This window comes from Triticum urartu, chromosome 1 (assembly GCF_003073215.2).
Source record: "Triticum urartu cultivar G1812 chromosome 1, Tu2.1, whole genome shotgun sequence".
Classification (NCBI taxonomy): domain Eukaryota; kingdom Viridiplantae; phylum Streptophyta; class Magnoliopsida; order Poales; family Poaceae; genus Triticum; species Triticum urartu.
The window spans coordinates 274,122,402-274,142,529 of NC_053022.1; the positions used below are offsets into that span (position 1 = coordinate 274,122,402).

At 41.2% G+C, this 20,128-nt stretch overlaps 1 protein-coding gene across 2 annotated transcripts; it reads right to left on the reverse strand.

Annotated features, from left to right (window-relative positions):
* Nucleotides 1–2,293: 2,293 nt before the first annotated feature.
* LOC125507463 lies at nucleotides 2,294–9,774 on the reverse strand. Of its 2 annotated transcripts, XM_048672040.1 has the most exons (6): nucleotides 9,242–9,772; nucleotides 4,962–5,096; nucleotides 4,847–4,889; nucleotides 4,546–4,608; nucleotides 4,262–4,376; nucleotides 2,294–2,782 (listed from the first exon to the last, which is right to left on the reverse strand). In XM_048672040.1, exons 1-6 carry the CDS (start codon nucleotides 9,625–9,627, stop codon nucleotides 2,652–2,654), a joined length of 873 nt encoding a protein of 290 aa, XP_048527997.1. In that variant the 5' UTR covers nucleotides 9,628–9,772; the 3' UTR covers nucleotides 2,294–2,651. The 2 variants fall into 2 exon arrangements, with proteins under 2 accessions (XP_048527997.1, XP_048528003.1); XM_048672046.1 differs by lacking the exon at nucleotides 4,546–4,608 and having other exon boundaries at nucleotides 9,242–9,774.
* Between the last annotated feature and the right edge of the window lie 10,354 nt (nucleotides 9,775–20,128).

The following is a 20,128-nucleotide window of genomic DNA, read 5'->3' on the forward strand; positions in this document are numbered from 1 at the left end:
TACTTAGAGCGACGGTAGTAAATAAGATGATCCCTCATAATAATTTCAAGAAAGTGTTCCCCCTAACTGTGCACCGTTGCGACAGTTCGTTGTTTCGAAGCACCACGTGATGATCGGGTGTGATAGATTCCAACGTTCACATACAACGGGTGTAAGACAGATTTACACATGCAAACACTTAGGTTGACTTGACGAGCCTAGCATGTGCAGACATGGCCTCGGAACACAGAAGACCGAAAGGTCGAGCATGAGTTGTATAGAAGATACGATCAACATGAAGATGTTCACCGATGTTGACTAGTCCGTCTCACGTGATGATCGGACACGGCCTAGTTAACTCGGATCATGTTATAGTTAGATTACAGGAGGGATGTCTATCTAAGTGGGAGTTCATTGAATAATTTGATTAGATGAACTTAATTATCATGAACTTAGTCTAAAAAAATTTACAATATGTCTTGTAGATCAAATGGCCAACGTAGTCCTCAACTTCAACGCGTTCCTAGAGAAAACCAAGCTGAAAGACGATGGCAGCAACTACACGGACTGGGTCCGGAACCTGAGGATCATCCTCATAGCTGCCAAGAAAGATTATGTCCTACAAGCACCGCTAGGTGACGCACCTGTTCTCCCTGCAGAACAAGACGTTATGAACGCTTGGCAGGCACGTACCGATGACTACTCCCTCGTTTAGTGCGGCATGTTTTACAGCTTAGAGCCGGGGCTCCAAAAGTGTTTTGAGAGACACGAAGCATATGAGATGTTCGAAGAGCTGAAAATGGTTTTCCAAGCTCATGCCCGGGTCGAGAGATATCAATTCTCCGACAAGTTCTTCAGCTGTAAGATGTAGGAAAACAGTTCTGTCAGTGAGCACATACTCACTATGTCTGGGTTGCATAACCGCTTGACTCAACTGGGAGTTAATCTCCCAGATGACGCGGTCATTGACAGAATCCTTCAGTCGCTTCCACCGAGCTACAAGAGCTTTGTGATGAACTTCAATATGCAGGGAGTAAAGCATCTTTGTTTTCTGCAACGTTCCCCAACACGTCTCCACCGTCGTAAGCGAGTGGCGGTAGACCCAAGCGAGGAGCCGCTCCTCCTCGTCTGGCACTTCTGGCAACCCGCGGCGGGGGCGAAAGGATTACTCGGTCACGTCCCTCTTCTTTGCCCACTGCCTCTCGCGGCGGGTGGCGCGCGCCTCCAAGTCTAGCGTGCACGTCCGCAGGGCCGGCGGAGCGGGCACTAGCACCCATCGCTGCCCTTGCGAAGCAGCGGCCGACGGGGGAGGTGGACGACGGAGGGGCCGCACGGACTGCACGGCCCTCGCAGAGCTGCGAGCGGGCCGGGAGGGGCCGGCTCCGGTGTCCGAGCTGCGCCGGTAGGGGACCGACGACAGGGCAGATCCGGAACTGCCCCCCATGTCCACATTCAACCGCTCCAGCGTAATGTGGAGGGTCAGCTCCTCGTCGATATCGAGGTCGGAGTCAGAGCGGTTGCTATCGCTCTACATGCTCACCGGAGTTGTCGGATTGGATCAAAGAGGGGAGAAGAAGAAACGGAGTGAGCGGCGAGTGAAGTGAGTTAGGGTTTTGGATTGAGAGTTTTGTGGGGACAAAGTGAGGTCGGCGATGGGTCGTGCTAACGTGACGAATGCACCCGCGCCACCCTATATCCACCCTACATTTGGGCTGAATATGAGTGACACCGAACAACTCGGGCGTCTGAGGCCAGTTTAAGACGTCTGGATGGGTCGGATTTTTTTTAACCAATTTGTGACCGAGCGGTCTGCCGGGACATTTGATGCCAATTTCAAACGTCTAGATATAGATGCTCAAGGGAACACTCCCAGATTGCGATCGCTCAAAAGAGAATAGTTTTACTTCTACAAAAAATAGTTCGCTCAGGGGAGCTCCAAACGTCAGCACATTATTGAGGTCCATAATTAATACAATAAACCGTATATATTTATTCCTTTTTCTTTGCGAGGGATATATATCTACTCCTCATATCATTAATAAAAAATTATATGTTCTGTAAAACCAAACCCAACAAATATATTACAATAATTTTCCGCAACAACATGCAAGGTATCATCTAGTTCTCTAAAAAATTCAATGCAATGCGTGTTACTTTGTTTTCCTCATATTGCCATGAACATGCATCGTTCCAATGGAGTTTTAAATGGATTATAATCTGAATCATTTAAATCTTTGCAAACGTTCTATCCAGCACTTTTCTCATGGATTTGGATTTCTCCGCAGTGTACATCTTCAGTTCGGACATTTGAATGTGAAAGCACAACAAAGGCCTCTGCATGCATTCCATAGATAGCAACAAGTGGCTTTCAGCCCTTTACAAACTCACACCCACATTAACGCTAATCTTGGCCCCCAGGTAGGGCTAGACCAGAAATCTTGAGTAAGGTTTAACCAAGAGATCTGGGACAGGCAGCTCTCTCTAATAGTGTCAGAAGAAACACGTCAAGAAAGATCAATATCAGGGCTGCATATTTACATCGGAAGGACGTGATTTGATTGTAATCAGCAGGCTTTGAATTTGAGCTTGTTTTCATGGAGCAGTGTGTAAGAACTACCAGCTGTCAAAAGGAGAATCCAAACATTGTCCTCTATACTATTTACAGGCCTAAGCTATACTCCGGGGTGGTACCCACTGGGTGCCATGTTTTCCATCCTTGGCATGCTTCTCCTCGAGCCAAACTCCTGGCAGCACTCGAGAGCTAGTCGAAGGGCAGTGCCCAAGCCGAGAACAACCAGAACACCTGAAAACAACTAGTCAAGTCAATGAAACATCCTATGTGTGGTGCCTCCTGTAAGCGAACCACAATAAACAAGTGTATGCACCAACACTGACAGAATAAACCAACCTGAAGTATAACAAACAAATTAATAAAGTAGCCTGCGAGTACAATCAAATTGACTGCCCACGGAAGTGAGTTCTAGTTCCGAATGACACATTATCTGGTTTTCTTATTTTAATTAAAGATCATGGATACGATTTCTTGCTAACAGCATTTTCCAATTGATTTATTAGCTACATGAATTGATACAATTCGCTACTCCTTGAAAAATGAGAATGAATATTTGCAATGATATCTATGCACTAGTTCTTCTGCGCTTCATTCAATTAAATGTGTAATGTGTGTTGTGGCAGCCGACCCCCTTCATAATTTTATAAAGCATATGGCGTATGGTGAGGCGACTTCATAAGCATAACCTAACTTTATATGTCAGCAAATTAAATCAATATTTCATAGGCACAAACCTAACTTTGCAGGTCAGCAAATTAGATCAAATTAAGTTCACATTCCACGACATAGCAATGGCAAAAACAGTAAATCTGAGAATTAAATACAAGGATCAAAGGCTTTGTTGCCCACATTCTCTTGCCTCTTTTAGAACATAAGCAACAAAGCATGTCACTAGCAGGCAGCATCCACTGAAATAATGATCAGTGTCATACTAAACTGTTGTTATCTAACTATAATAAGTGAACAGAGGGGAGAGAGAACAAAATAAGTACATTAGTAGGAGCAGAGCAGCTTAGGGGTGGTGACATTCAGGGCTTAATCTGGCCAACAGAACAGTGAGGACAAGAAGCTGGGCATGGAGATAGAGGCGGCATACTTTCTGCTGATAGGGGTGACGACTCCCAGCGTGCAGAACATGGTAGTGAGAAAAAGAAGAAGCTGGAGGAGCGGGAGAGGAGAAGATAAGGCATGCCTAGCAGGGAGGAAATGTAGCTACGTGTAGTGGCGACACAATGGCCGCGCCTAGAGACACCAGAGCTCGGCAAGGCAGAGGGTGGCTGGTAGAGGCGCTGCCGCACCATGGCTTTAACCCAATTCCTTCTCCTCTTGTCTGACATTCTTTGAACATAACATCAGGTGTGGACATGTGGTTCAATATCCATGGACAACCTCACAATGTTGCTCCTATTGACTAGTTATTATATTGCTTTAACAGGGAATCAGGGACTAAGTGTTGCTGAGACACAAACTTAGTGGCATATAATCTCAGACCGGGAGTTGTAATAGTTGTTTCTCAAAGAAATATCAATACTCATTCGGTCATTCCTATGTTGCCACAGAACAAACTTGATATAAAACTAATCCTTCTTAAATGTCAGTTTCCACACTTTCAAAATCAACGAAAGGCAAGTGATAACAGAACACAGAGACAAGTGGTTACAGAACATAAAGGAATATTTGGATCTGGTACACCAAAATACTATTCCATACCAATTATTATGTTCACAGGAAGTGCGGAAACACCAAGAGAAACAGATATCAGCACATCCAATAATAGACCACCAATCAGAATTGCAAATGCAACCCAGAGTGGGCTAAACCATCCCTGCATACACACAGAACAGGCGTCAAATATGAAGCAGAAAAAATTGTACAAGTTCTGCAGAGTTGAAGACTTGCACATGATGATTTAATTAGTAATCCATTTCTCGAGCCAGATAGTCATATCAGTGTATTTGTTTCTTTTTTTTCCTTATCCACAGTCATAAAAATACCCTTTCACGTCCTCCTCGGCCCCTTCCATAAGCTGAATCAACCCTCCAAACCCAATAACTTGTCTGCTCAATGAAAACAAGTAAATTTTCACTACCAGAAAGAGGAATTTGATTAATTTTTTGCAGCCTACAATTTCAGGGGGTCCCGAGTTATTTAACTGTAATATGGAGATATTGGAACATGCAGTCAATAGAAGATGATATATATAATGCAATATATTCTTCAAACATCAGATCCATCCAGTATAGATTTTCTAAACGCATCTTGAAAATGATATAAGGCCAAAAATGGAAGACTTACACTTGCTTGTGTCTCTGGAGGAGGTATGTTGACAGCAACTTGCCTGTGAAAGAAAGAACTTGTGTAAATCAAAATAGTTAGCAACAGCCAAAATCCATTTGAGACGAGGACTTACTGGCATATCTCACACTTGTTTGAACCTCTAGTACGGAACCAGACATCAATACAAGTGCGGTGAGCTTTTGAAAGATCACCACGACATCTGCATCCAAGGTCTACCAAAGGTTCTTCTGACTTTTGCTGACAAACTCTGCGTTGAAGTATCACATGTTACTTAAACCTCCAAAAAAAGTTAATAAAAAAGGTAAACAGCAGCAAACAAGTAGCAGGAAATGTTATATTTTAGGGTCTTTTAAGGAGGGCCTATGAGTGAGCAATTTTCTGTTAATAAAGAAGGGCCTGTACGAGTGAACAATTTCACAAGGGACACACATTGCTTACAAGGAAAAGGCGACCCATGTAACCGGGTGGCACTGAAATGTATACCGGTTGGAACCAATTATAAACCAAGCTGATGCTGGCATGGCTATCCGTTAACTTTTACAACATTCAAGAAAACAGACCTATATTACCAGTTTGAGAGATAACAGTTTCGTCACCAACGCACTGTGTAATGCTTCTATCATACTCCCTCCCTCTCAGTGCATAGGGTGTGCGCGTAGTTCTAGGTCACCGATTTGACTAATCAAAAATGTGTTACATGTCATCAAAAGCATATCACTGGACTCGTATGCGAATGTAGTTTCTAGATATATATTTTTATTACATACAATACATATTTAGCTAGTTAAATTGATGACCTAGAACTACGTGCATGCCTTATGCACCAGAACAGAGGGAGTACCAATGACGATAGCCAATGGCTAAAGCACAACTCCCCAAGCAATGCTAGATGCTATCACTCATAGTAGCCGCCTCACAGGAAACAGTTAAGCTTGTAAGAAAGTAAAACATGAAGATTTCAGGCAAATGGATCATAAGGAACCAGAATAAGACAATAAAATCACATAAGGATTACAACATAACGATCACAATGTAGGGTTCCCTTAGATGACTTTAACATCAAGAACCAGAGTGGCTTAATACTGTAAGCCACAACAGGGTGAAACGAATGTGTCACTGCAAACAACCAAACCATACTTTGCCTCTCCTGGTTGCGTCTGAACTTTCAACTGTAACTGGAGGAAATTAAAAACATGCCCATCGAACATCAGTGCATCATAAGGTAGTGGCTACGGGTAAACAGCAGTAAACAAGTAACAGGAAATGTTATATTTTTGGGTCTTTTAAGGAGGACCTATGAGTGGGCAATTTCCTGTTAACAAGGAAAGGCCTATGAATGAACAATTTCAGTACATTAGAGTTGGTACAGTAATCTTTAACTAGTCAGCATAACTCTAGTAATGATTACTCCCTCCGTCCCTCAATACATGGCGTTAATTTTGAAAATAAAAATCCCGTATTATGTGGCGCAGTCCTCACAAACGTGCTAAACTTTCACTTTTACTCCTTCACGTGTGGAGTTATTATCAGGAGCTGCCGCCTGAGGGGAAAGAGCAAATAGCCGAACCATTACAGTGTGCATGCGCTTCTCTCCTCCAAAAATCATGCTGGTTTCCTTACTCCCTCACCCTGTCCTGCTCGTAACGCGACGAAAAAAGGCCATGACTGCCTCCAGCTCTCCCTCACTTCATCCACATGGAGACTTTGTTCTTCACATTTAACCAATGGTGGCATCGTCACCAGGCCAGATGGCAGGAGGCGACAACAACTCGGTCAACTCACATACACAGATGAGAGCCCGGAAGCCGTGGCCTTCGCCAGCAGCCAGCACATGGAAAATGGGGACTCCCGCACTGGCATGCACGGCGATGCAGTGCGATGTGTGCGAGATGTTGCTCCGTGCTGCTGCTCTCAGCCCACTGCTATCATTTGCTTGGTTAATGGTTTGGTTGACCACTTAAGCATATGCAGACATCAGGCATCTGGTGCCCAATGCGGGGATGTAGGTGTTGGCACAGGCGGTCACAGAGCTGGTGGCCAAGAGCGCAGTGCCGGTTTCATCCATTTGAAAGACAAGCTTGGGACAAGCTTTTTCGGACGGAGGGAGTACTCGGCAGCCGTGGGCTAGGTGCCAGGTGCCAGCATTGGCGGAGGCGGAGCTGGTGGGCTCGGTTGAGGTGACCACCATGGCAGGCGTGGCCGTGTGGGTGCGGTCAAGGCGCACGTGCACATGGTGCCGGCGGTCGAGGCGTGCGTGGTTGGAGAGTTGTAGCTGGTAACGACGGTGCAGAGGTGCGCTTGGGGGTATTTCAGTCAAAATCTTCTCTCCAGCGCCCCTGTCTGAGAAAATATTCTGGTGGCACGTTGAGAGAAAGAGGGAGTATCAAATATCAGCATGCCGCCTTACATTAATTTAACTACAGCCAGCATCTATATAGCAGCTGGATAGCTTTTTAGTTTTTGATAGCTAAGAACTAAACAAGGTACATCAATTTACTGAAGCCATCTGCATGCAATAATGCTTCCCTAGTCTATACTACTCCCTCCGATCCATATTACTTGTCGCGAACTTCGTACTAAATCAGCGACACTTATTTTGGGACAGAGGGAGTACAACTTTAGTACAAAGTTGTACCAGATGAGCGACAAGTAATATGGATCAGAGGACAGAGGGGGTAGTAAAAATACACTGATGATAGTGCACATCATCTTACATCGCAAATGCTAAACTACTGAACCATTAGCTAAAAGTTGCTATCACTTTGTGTTACTTCAATTAAACCAATCATTTGGGCTGATTCTTAAGAATAAAAATAAAACCCCAACTGCATTCAGAAGCTTAACCTGTCTCCTATAGATTACAAGTTTATAGCCAGGATCAAGATTAGGGCTAAACAAGGAATTAGCATCGTGTCCCTTGGCACGAAATCTATTTCAGTGTGCTAGAATCTCACCTAGGATATTAGCATACCCAATTGGCATGATCCATGTGCTAGAATCTCCACGAAACACATATGAGAATCACATCATAGAGGGTCTGTGTCATATGTGGTATGAATTTACATTACCTAGGCCCTCCTTTCGCCCTCAGGTTACGCATGGGCGGAGACAGGCCCCAGGCAGCCCGGGCGGCTGCCTGGAGCGTGAGGCCCATCACATGTATGCACTATAACAAATACTGTAGATCAGGACGAAAGCGGCCTGGGGCGTGAGGCACTGAGGCCCATCTCCTTTGTTCGTTTCCTGCATGCCTGCCCGCCGTCCCTTCCCCCGACTTGGACGAACCCTAGAGCCTAGGAGGCGTTGCTCGGTGGCTGCCTCCCTGCCCGCCGGCGCCGCCGCCCGCCGGCGTGCCTACCCATCCGGCCAGCTCCATCCCGCAGCGGGAACGCCGGGCAGCCCCCCAAGCCGCTCTTGACCCACTTCTGCGGCAGCAGGTTGCCCCGCTGCGGGCTGCTGCCCTGTCCGGCGTCCAAATCCCCTTCTGCACCATCAGGTTACTATATATCCAGTTGAATCTGTACTATATCTATCCAAATGTTAGTCCAATACTCTGTTTATGACTTGAACTCAGAGGTTTTTGTCTCCAATGTCCAATCTATGGAAGTAGTTTCATTGATGCCATATAATTGATGCTTCAAAATGATGTCGCACATTTGAAAAAGAATTCAAGCATCAGCCTTACAGTACTAGTATTAATCTGAACACCTAAATTCTACAGCTAGCGCAGTGTCGTTGCTAAGAAATCTGAATTGGTTGAAATTTGTGCTTGTTTCGGGTTGATAAATGCAGCAGTAAGAAGGAATGAAGCAGCCGTTCAGATATCTTACTGCTGCATTTAGGTGTTCAGATTAATACTAGTACTGTCAAGCAAACAGTACATTGTTCATGCCAAGTTGCCAACCAAGTCATGACTTCTTGTTGCTTGATGCCACTGTTTGCTAGATGTGGAAACAGATTTAGTCATTTAGTAATTTTTGTTTCTATATAATTTTACATGGAAGAAATACTGCATTTGAATATTATGTTTGAGTTCTTATTCGTTATGCAATATAGATTGACTTTTCTATGCCTTGAAACTAAAGTTTTTTTAGGGGTAGTTTTTAGTCCTTAGTTTCTTGCCTGAGGCGTCGGCCAATCCTGGCTCCGCCACTGAGGTTACAGACACAGATTTCATGCAGGATGAGCAGCCCAAACCCCCCATATTACTTACACAAAGGCATCGGCGAAGCCCTCGCTGATAATTTGCCCACGGAATGGCCAGTACGAAATCTAACACAGCTACCACACAAACGTTTCCTATTCCCTCCCTGGTTCGCAATTTGAGCAGGATCAGACGAAACATCCGACGTTTCACATGAAGAAGGACGAGACCCACCACCGACAGTATACCTGCATTGCTCGTCGAAGCTGTCGGATCTCGCCAGCTCTGCCTCCTTCGCGGCCGCCACGGCAACCATGGCGCTGGCATCCCCGACCTCCAGAGGGGGCAGAGAGGCCGGAGCGACGCCCTTTTGCTCGCGCGCCTCCTCCTCCTCCGGCTTCGAGATCACGATGGTGAGTACCGCCCCGGGCGCCTGTGCGGGCACCTCAGCCGTGGCCACGACCACCGGCGCAGGCACTTCAGCCGCGGCCACCACCACTGATCCCGGTGGTGGCGCCTGCACCTCAGCCGCGGCGGCGACCACCTCCTGCTGCTGCGGTGGCTGCTGCATGGCTAGCTCATGAGCGGTGGCCGGGCCAGCGCCCGACTCCGATCTGGCGGCTGCGCTCGACATGGGCTGCGCCTGCCTGCTCCTATGCGGCTCTCCGTCGAACACCTCGCGTGCGAGGGGGCGTTTTCCTTTCCGGAAAGGGAACGGGAGGTGGGGGGGCCGCACCTACTCCTGCGGCTACTGGCTGCGGCGAGGGACGGGCGCTGGTGGGCCTGCGCCGGCGGGGAGATGGGGATGGGTGGGAAAGCTGCTGCTGTGGGGGCGAATCTGGATAAGTACGGGGCCTCTGCGCCAAGAGGAAATGCCACTGACGGGTGGGGTAAGGGTGTCGCCGCAAGCGGGTGTCAGTGAGATGGCGTCGGAGAGGAGTGAGTAGAGGGAATAGCGGCCGGTTTCGGATCTGGGGCAAGGAGGTGTACGGAACTGAGACTGAGAGCAACTCTTTTTCGAATACGGTACAACACTTATCTCTATGAGCATAAAAACACATTTTATTTCTACGAGCATTTCTGAAATATTGAGTCGACATGTTACATTGAGATTGACGAAGTCATCAAAAACGTCTCATAGTCGACGGGAACATCTCCTCTCATTAAACATGCATCACCGAAAATTCTGAAATAAATTCAGGAATAAATGCGAGCACCATAACTTAAATCCTGATGAGCTGGGATACCATTATCCATTTAACCATCCAACCACAGATTGGTTCGTAGACTAAGAGCATCACTTTTTTACTAGGAATTGGAGCTTTTATTGCTTAACGGAAATCCGATTACAATGTGCCACAAGGTTACTAACAACGAAACCTGGGCTTTCCTCTATCCAACACTCCGAACTACTAAGATTAGTAGCATAGTTAGCACACAAAACTGCTGGAATATTAGCATCCTGCTACTTATGAGCTATGTTGGGATTTTCTTAAAGGGGAGAGGATGATGCAGTATAATAGAGATACTTTTCCTCGGTTATGAAACAAGGTTACCAATCCAGAACCAAGCAACACTATGTAAACAACAGTTGCGCACAAACAACAAATACTTGTAACCCAACCCGTAAAGAGGTTGTCAATCCCTCAACGGTTATGAGCAAGATTAAATTGTATAGGTTTTGATAGATAGATTGAAAAAATACAAAAGAAAATAAATAAAAGAAAATTGCAATAAGGTTTTTTGGTTTTAATATATGATAGAAAATAGACATGGGGCCCATAGTTTTCACTAGAGGTTTCTCTCATAAAATAGAGTGTACGGTGGGTGGACAAATTACTATTAGGCAATTGACAGAAAAGCAAACAATTATGACGATATACAAGGCAATGATCATGTATATAGGCATCACGTCCAAGATTAATAGACCGAAACGATTTTGCATCTACTACTATTACTCCGCAAATCAACCGCTATCGAGCATGAATCTATTGTATTGAGTTTATTGAAAAACGGATTAATGCTTTAAGCAAGATGGTATGATGTAGACAAGATAAACTCACTTATGAATAAACCCTATCTTGTTACCCTTAATAGCAATGATACATGCGTGTCATGTCCCTTTTTGTCACTGGGATTGAGCATCGCAAGATCGAGCCCATCACAAAGCACATCTTTCCATGGCAAGATAAACCAATCTAATTGGCCAAACCAAACCAAAAAATCGAAGAACAAATACGAGGCTATAACAATTATGCATAAAAGAGTTCAGAGAAAACTTAAATAATATTCATGGATAGATCTGATCATAAACTCACATTCATCTAATCCGAACAAACACACCGCAAAAAGTTATTACATCAAATAGATCTCCCAGAACACCGAGGAGAACATTTTATTGAAGATCAAAAATAGAGAAGAAGACATCTAGCTGCTAACTATGGACCCATAGGTCCGTGGTAAACTACTCATGCATCATCAAAGGGGCAGCAAGGATGATGAAGAACTCCTCCGTGATTGTTTCCCCCTCCAGCAAAGTGCCGAAAAAGGCCTCTAGATGGGATCTCATGGTTCTGGAACTTGCGGCGGCGGAAAAAGTATTTTGTAGACTCCCCGGTAGGTTTTCTGGTTTTAGAGTATTTATAGAGGCGGAGTTAGGTCAAACGAAGGCTTGTGGGCCCCACTAGGTACCAGGGCGCGCTAGAGGCCCCTTGCGCGCCCTGGTGCCTAGTGGGCCACTCCTTCGTCTTCTCGTTCCCTCACACAACTTCCAGGGTCTCTTATTGCCAGAAAAAAAATCTCCGAAAAGTTTTGTGGCATTTGGACTTCGTTTGGCACTGGTATTCTACAAAGTCAAAAACAAGCAAAAAACAACAACTGGCACTGGACACTAAGTTAATAGGTTAGTCCCAAAAACTGATATAAAGTTGCTTGTAAATGTATATAAACATTCAAGATGGATAAAATAATAGCATGAAACAATAAAAATTTACAGATAAGTTGGAGACGTATCAAGCATCCCCATGCTTAATTTCTGCTCGTCCTCGAGTAGGTAAATGATAAAAAAATAATTTTGATGTGGAATGCTATCTAATATATTCATCATATATGTTTTCTTTGTAGCATGGACATTTGGACTTGAATGATTCAAAGCAATAGTCTATAATCTGACATGAAGACATCAATACTCAAGTATATCAAGAAGCAACCATGTCTTTCAAAATATCAATGCTAAAGAAAATTATCCCTAGCCCCATTATGCTCAATCATTGATCCATTCATCAGACACACTCAAATATTAGCTACATCCAATGCAGAAGTATGACAATAGTGTTCCCTAGTTGGTGCTTTATAAGAGAAGATGGAGACTTAAAATTAAAATAAAAATTGCATAAAAGTAAATAGATAGGCCCTTCGCAGAGGGAAGCAGGAATTTGTAGAGGTGCCAAAGCTCATAGCTTAAATTGAGAGATAAAATTATTTTGAGAGGCATACTTTTCCTGTCAACGAAAACGACCGAGAATTCCCAATATCTTACATGCTAGACAAATTATAGGCGGTTCCCAAACAAAAAGTAAAGTTGATTTCCTTTCCACCATTCTTTCATGATCCATGGCTAGCCGTATCCACGGGTGCCTTCCATACCAACACTTTTCAAGGAATTTATTATCATAGTATTTTTTTCATTTCGGGACTGGCATCTCTATTACCTGTCACTCTCTCATGCAATGACAAGTGAATAAACACTCATCATGAGAATAAAATACCTAGCATGGAAAATATTGGCCACCCACTGCCGCTTCATGAGCGGTACGGGCACACAAAACGGAAATTCATTTTGAAAAATAGAGTTGGCACATGCAAATTTACTTGAAATTAGGTATGGTGGACTCATTTGGCACAACTTTGGTTTAAGGAGTTAGATGCACATGCAACATTCGCGCTTAGTACAAGTGAAAGCTAGCAAATAGATTGTGAAGCGACCAACCAAAAAATGAAAATTGTCATAAACATGCATTAAACATAACTAACACTGAATAATGCATCATAAGTAGGATATAACTTCATTGCATAACTATTGACTTTAAATGCATGCATAGAGAATCACAAACCTTAACACCAGTATTCTTACTAAAGCATAATTACTCACCAACATGACTCACATATCACTATCTCCATATCGCAAAACTATTGCAAGGAATCAAGTTTATAATATCCAATGATCTTCATGAAAGTTTTTATTATATCCCTCTTGAATATCTATCACTTTGGGACCAAATTTATATCTTATGAAAATTACCATTGCTATTATCAACTCTCAAAAAGATCTAAGTGAAGCGTGAGAGCAAATTTCTTTAAAAAATTCATGTATCAACTCTCAAAATAATATAAGTGAAGCAAGAGAGTTTATTTCTTTAAAATATAACCACCATTGTGCTCAAAAAGATATGAGTGAAGTACTAGAGCAACTACCTAGCTCAAAAGATTTAAGTGAAGCACATAGAGTATTCTTGCAAATCATGATATGTGTGTGGCTCTCTCAAACAAGTGTGTTCAGCAAGGATGATTGTGACAAACTAAAAAGCAAACAAAGCAAAGACTCATATAATACAAGACGCTCCAAGCAAAACTCATGATATGTGACGAATAAGAATACAATTCCAAGTAAAATTGATGATGGTCGTTAGAACAAAGAGGGGATGCCTTCCAGGGCATCCCCAAGCTTAGTTGCTTGGGAGTCCTCGAATATTACCTTGGGGTGCCTCGGGCATCCCCAAGCATAGGCTCTTGCCACTCCTTATTCCTGCATCCATCATGATCTCACCCAAAACTTGAAAACTTCAATCACACAAAACTCAACAAAACCTCGTGAGATCCGTTAGTATAATAAAGCAAATCACTACTTTAAGTATTGTTGCAAATACATTCATATTTTGTTATTGCATTATACCTACTGTATTTTAACTTTACCATGGATTATACCCCCCCCTAGATACAATCCATATATTCATCAAAATAAGCACACAATGCAACGAAAACAGAATCTGTCAAAAACAAAAACAATATGTAGTAATCTGAACATTGACCATACTTATGTAACTCCGAAAATTCAATAGGACAACATGGGAAATTTGTATATAAATCGTGTGTAAAAAATTCAGAATTTTATAACGCTCCATCAAATGTTAACAATTCTGCTACTAGACGCAAAAGTTTATGTTAATGCACAGAATCAAATCAACTATCATCCAAATCATCCCAAAGGCTTTGCTTGGCACAAACACTAATTAAAACACTAAAACACAATCATAACAGTAACATAATTGTATATTTATTGAAAAACAGAAAGGAAAACAAAAATTAAAAAGTAACTATTGGGTTGCCTCCCAACTAGCGTTGTTGTTTTACGCACCTAACTAGGCATAATGTATAGTTTCAAGTGTTGTCATCTTTGGTTTTAGTTCCATAGGTGGCCCTCGTGATTGACTCATATGGTGGCTTAATTATAGTTCTAGGGAAGTGTTCCATACCCTTCTTTAACAGAAACTAAAATTTATTATTCCTTCTTTCATGTCAATAACGACACCTATAGTTCGTAAAAAATGGTCTACCAACTATGATAGGACAAGACAGATTGCAATCAATATCAAGCACAATAAAATCAACGGGCACATAGTTCCTATTTGTAAGAATAAGAACATCATTAATTCTACCCAAAAGCTTTTTAATAGTAGAGTCTTCCAAGTGCAAATTAAGAGAACATTCATCCATACTGGTAAAACCTAACACATCACATAGAGATTTCGGAATTATGGAAACACTAGCACCCAAATCACATAAAACATTGCACTCATAATTTTTAATCTTGAATTTAATGGTGGGTTCTCATTCATCATATAATTTTCTAGGAATTGAAATCTCTAGCTCTAACTTTTCTTCTAAGGCTTTCATCATCGCTTCTACAATATGTTTAGTAAAAGCCTTATTTTGTTCATAGGCATTGGGTGAATTTAGCATGGATTGTAACAAAGAAATAGACTCAATCAAAGATAAACTATCATAACTAAAATATTTGTAATCCAAGAGAGTGGGCACATCACTAGTTAAAGATTTTACCTCTTCAAACCCACTTTTAGCAAAAAAAAATCATCAAGGTTTTCACCCTCCGAATTATGGGGACGCTTTCTAACTAAATTTGACTCTTCTTTAGTACCCTTATCATCAAGTTTAACATTACAAAACAAGGAATCAATAGAAGACACGCCAATCATTTTAACCTCTTCATCATTACTATGAAAAAATCAGGAGGAATCGCTTTTTCAAAAAATTCTCGTTTAGCTCTAAATATAACATTTCTTTTCTTACTCTCAGCCATAGAGACATTTAAAACTTTAGTTGATTCATTAATATCAACCTTGGGTGGCAAAAATTTAGTCTTAAGATTTTCCACATCATGAATAATTCTATCGATGCTCCTGGACATATCATCAAGTTTACTCAAATTTTCTTCTATGGTAGTGCTGAATTTTTTTTGAGCATTGATGAATTCTTTAATATTACTTTCAAGATCAGAGGGAATCCTATTATTATAAGAATTACCATAGGAATTTCCATAATTATTAGAGGATTTTCCAGGAAACGGCCTAGGATTAAAATTACCTCTATAAGCATTACTATTAAAATTGTTTCGCGAGACAAAATTCACATCTACAGGATCATTATTTTGCTCAATAAAAGTGGACAAAGGCACATCGTTAGGATCAATAGGAGCATTTTACTGGCAACCAATTTCATAACTGCATCAACTTTATCACTCAAAGTATTTATTTCTTAAATAGAATTCACTTTTTTACTAGTAGGAGCTCTTTCAGTATGCCATTGTGAATAATTTGCCATAATATTATCAAGCAATCTAGTAGCTTCACCCAATGTAATCTCCATAAAAGTACCACCAGCGGCGGAATCTAAAAGATTTCTAGTAACAATATTCAACCCCGCATAATTTTTTTGTATGATCATCCACAAATTTAAACCATGAGTAGGGCAATTTCTTATTTTTAGTTTCATCCTTTCCCAAGATTGTGCAACATGTTCATGCTCAAGTTGCTTGAAATTAATAATTGATTTCTAAGGGAAATATTTTTTGCGGGAGGGAAATACTTAGTAATAAAAGCATCTTTGCACTTGTCCCAGGAATCAATGCTATTTTCGTGGCAAAGATGAAAACTAAATTTTTGCGCGATCCCGCAAAGAGAACGAGAATAATTTTAATTTCAAAATATCATTGTCCACATCCTTTTTCTTTTGCATATCACACAATTCTACGGAAGTGTTTAGATGGGACACGACATCCTTGTTAGGACTACTAGAAAATTGTTCTTTCATAACAAGATTCAACAAAGCGTCTCATAATATTCCGCACTAGCAGTGGGAGGAGCAGTGAGAGTACTAATAAAATCATTATTATTAGTATTGGAAAAATCACATAATTTTGTATTTTCTTAAGACATGTCACTACGCAAACAAGATAACAAGCAAGCAAAGAAGCAAACAAGAAAAAGGCAAATGAAAAATATTTTTGTATTTTGGTAAAGACCTTTTAGAAGTGGGGGGATGAAAATGAGAGGCAAATGGAAAATAATGTAAATGCAAGGAGATGAAAGTTTATGCGCAGGTACTTGATAGATGTTGATGATATCTCCCCGGCAACAGCGTCAGAAATTCTTCCTGCTACTTGTGAGTTGTGTTGGGATTTCCTAGAAGAAGAGAGGATGATGCAGTACAGTAAAGATAAGTATTTCCCTCAGTTATGTAACCAAGGTTACCAATCCAGTAGGAGAACCAAGCAACACTATGTAAACAACACCTTGATGACCCACAAGTATAGGAGATCAATTGTAGCTCTTTTCGATAAGTAAGAGTGTCAAACCCAACGAGGAGCAGAAGGAAATGACAAGTGGTTTTCATCAAGGTAATGTCTGCAAGTGCTGAAATTGTAAGTGGTAGAGTAGTTTAGTAGCAAGATAATTTGTAATGAGCAAGTAATGATAACAGTAGCAAAAAGTGCAGCAAGGTAGCCCAATCCTTTTGAGGCAAAGGACAGGCCAAAACGGTCTCTTATAATAAGCAAAGCATTCTTGAGGGTACACGGGAATTTCATCTAGTCACTTTCACTATTTTGGTTTGATTTGTGTTCACTACTTTGATAATTTGATATGTGGGTTGATGTCTACTACGCAACTTTATTTTTGTAGACATGTGTTGGGCCTCCAAGCGTAGAGTTTTGTAGGACATCCCTCAAGTGGATGACCTAAGGTTTATCAATCCATGAGAGTTGTAGGATGAAGATGGTATCTCTCAAACGACCCTGCAACCAAATACAAGAAATATCTTGTGTCCCCAACACACCTAATACAATGGCAAATTGTACAGGTGCACTAGTTCGGCGAAGAGATGATGATAAAAGTGTAATATTGATGGTAGAAATATATTTTTATAATCCGAATAAATAAAAACAGCAAGGTAGCAAGTAACAAAAGTGAGCACAAATGGTATTGCAATGCTTGAAAATGAGGCTTAGGGTCCGTACTTTCGCTAGTGCAATCTCTCAACAATGTTAATATAATTGGATCATATAACCATCCCTCAATGTGCAATGAAGAATCACTCCAAAGTTCCTATTTAGTGGAGAACATACGACGGAATTGTTTGTAGGGTACAAAACCACCTCAAAGCTATTCTTTCCGATCAATCTATCCTAGAGTTCGTACTAAAATAACACGAAGGTATTCTTTCCGATCGATCTAACCAAGAGTTCGTATTAAAATAACACCAAAGCAAATTCAAATTCATAATATTAATCCAACACAAAGAACTTCAAAGAGTGCCCCAAGATTTCTACCGGAGAAACAAAGACAAGAACGTGCATCAACCCCTATGCATAGATTACCCCAATGTCACCTCAGGAATCCGCGAGTTGAGTGCCAAAACATATATCAAGTGAATCAATATGATACCCCATTGTCACCACGAATGTTCAATTACAAGACATATATCAAGTGTTCTCAAATCCATAAAAGTATTCAAGAATGAAATCTCTAAGGGAAAAATTCAATTCATCACAACAAGATAGAGAGGGGAAAACAACATATGATCCGACTATATTAACAAAGCCCGCGATACATCAAGATCGTGACATCTCAAGAACACGAGAGAGAAGAGAGAGAGATTAAACACATAGCTACTAGTACAAACCCTTAGCCCCGAGGGTGGACTACTCCCTCATCATCGTGGTGGGCATCCCCAAGCTTAATTCCTACTCGTCCTCGAGTAGGTAAATGATAAAAGAAATAATTTATGGAGTGTGAATGCCAGCAAAGTGCATAAATTTGATCAATGATAATTTCAATCACTTTTCCTAGCATCATAACATCAATTCTTTATCACAAAATTTTCTCATGTTATAGTAGCAACCAAGGTTGTCAGAATCGCGATTCTGTTATACGATTCTACGACTTTATGATCCAAACTAACCCCTATGTTTCTACGATTTTAGTTCATAGAATCTACGTTTATACGATCCTGATAGTGAAGATTCTACGATTTGCGATCTTACCATCGGAGCTCCGATCCGATTCAAAATCGTGATTCTGACAACCTTGGTAGCAACCAATTCACATGTTAAGGTTCAAACAATGAATTCTCTTGAAACTCAACAACCTATGTTCTCAGTCACCAAGCAATTGCAATTCAACTTATTCAACAGAGTTTAAGTAAGAGCTCCACATACTCAACCATCATATAGTCTTCTATGATTGCTAACACTCACCTCATACACGAGCAAAACATTTTAACCAGACACATAGAAAGATAGGGGCTTATTGTTTTGCCTCCCAACGTATTCACCTCAAGGGTGATGTCAACAATAATAACTCATGCTACCCATATTCAACTGGACATATGTGCCTAGATCTTTTCTCACCACATGATGCTTGCCAAAAGAGAAAAATAAAAAGGAATAGAGAGAAGAACTTTGACTCTTTGCATAAAAGTAAATACATAAAAGTAAAAGATAGGCCCTTCGCAGAGGGAAGCAGAGGTTGCCATGCGCTTATTTGTTTGTATGCTCAACCCCTTAGTGCAAAAGAACATCACGCTATATTGCCCCTTCTGATAGCAACCTTTATTATGCAGTCTATCACTTTTATTCTTCCATCACAAGTTCATACAACGCTCAATTTTCTCTTACACTAAATGATATCACACTTTTAGAAGCAATTTTTATTGCCTTATTGCACCGATGACAACTTACTTGAAGGATCTTGCTCAATCCTTAGGTAGGTATGGTGGACTCTTGAAAATAAGATTTGGGTTTAAGGGTTTTTGGATGCACAAGTAGTATCTCTACTTGGTGCGGAATTTTTGGCTAGCAAAGATGGGGGGAAAGCACCACATGTTGAAGGATCTATGACAATATAACTTCTATGTGAATATGAACAAACATAAACCATTACATTATCGTCCTTGTCCAACGTCAACAATTTTGGCATATAATATTTTGAGGGGCTCACAATCACAAAAGATTTCCATGATAGTGTATTTATATGTTAAAGTTCTCTTCGTTATACTAATTATTCATGAATTGCTTGTATGACCAATATTGTGATTGTCAAGCTTCAAAATGTTTCACTTTCTAAACCCAATGTGAAGCTACCACTAGGCATGATATGATTTCAACTTCATGACATTCAATTTATTTAACAATTTACTCATAGGATATAAGTGAAGCACAAGAGTAAATGACATAGAAAAGAGCTTCGTTGACGGGATGTGAAAGCCGCTTACTTAGCCTCCCTGGCAATTATTTGAGGACTCTATTTTACTTAAAAACGTTATGATTTAAGTATTTTATTAAAAACAAGCAAAACAAAACAAAATTACATTTCAACAATAGCACACATCATGTGAAGAAGCAAAAACTTAGGATTCACCGATACTAACCGATAATTGTTAAAGAAGAAAGGTGGGATGCCTACCGGGGCATCCCCAAGATTAGATGCTTGAGACTTCTTGAAATATTAACTTGGGATGCCTTGGGAATCCCCAAGCTTGAGCTTTTGTGTTTCCTTAATTCC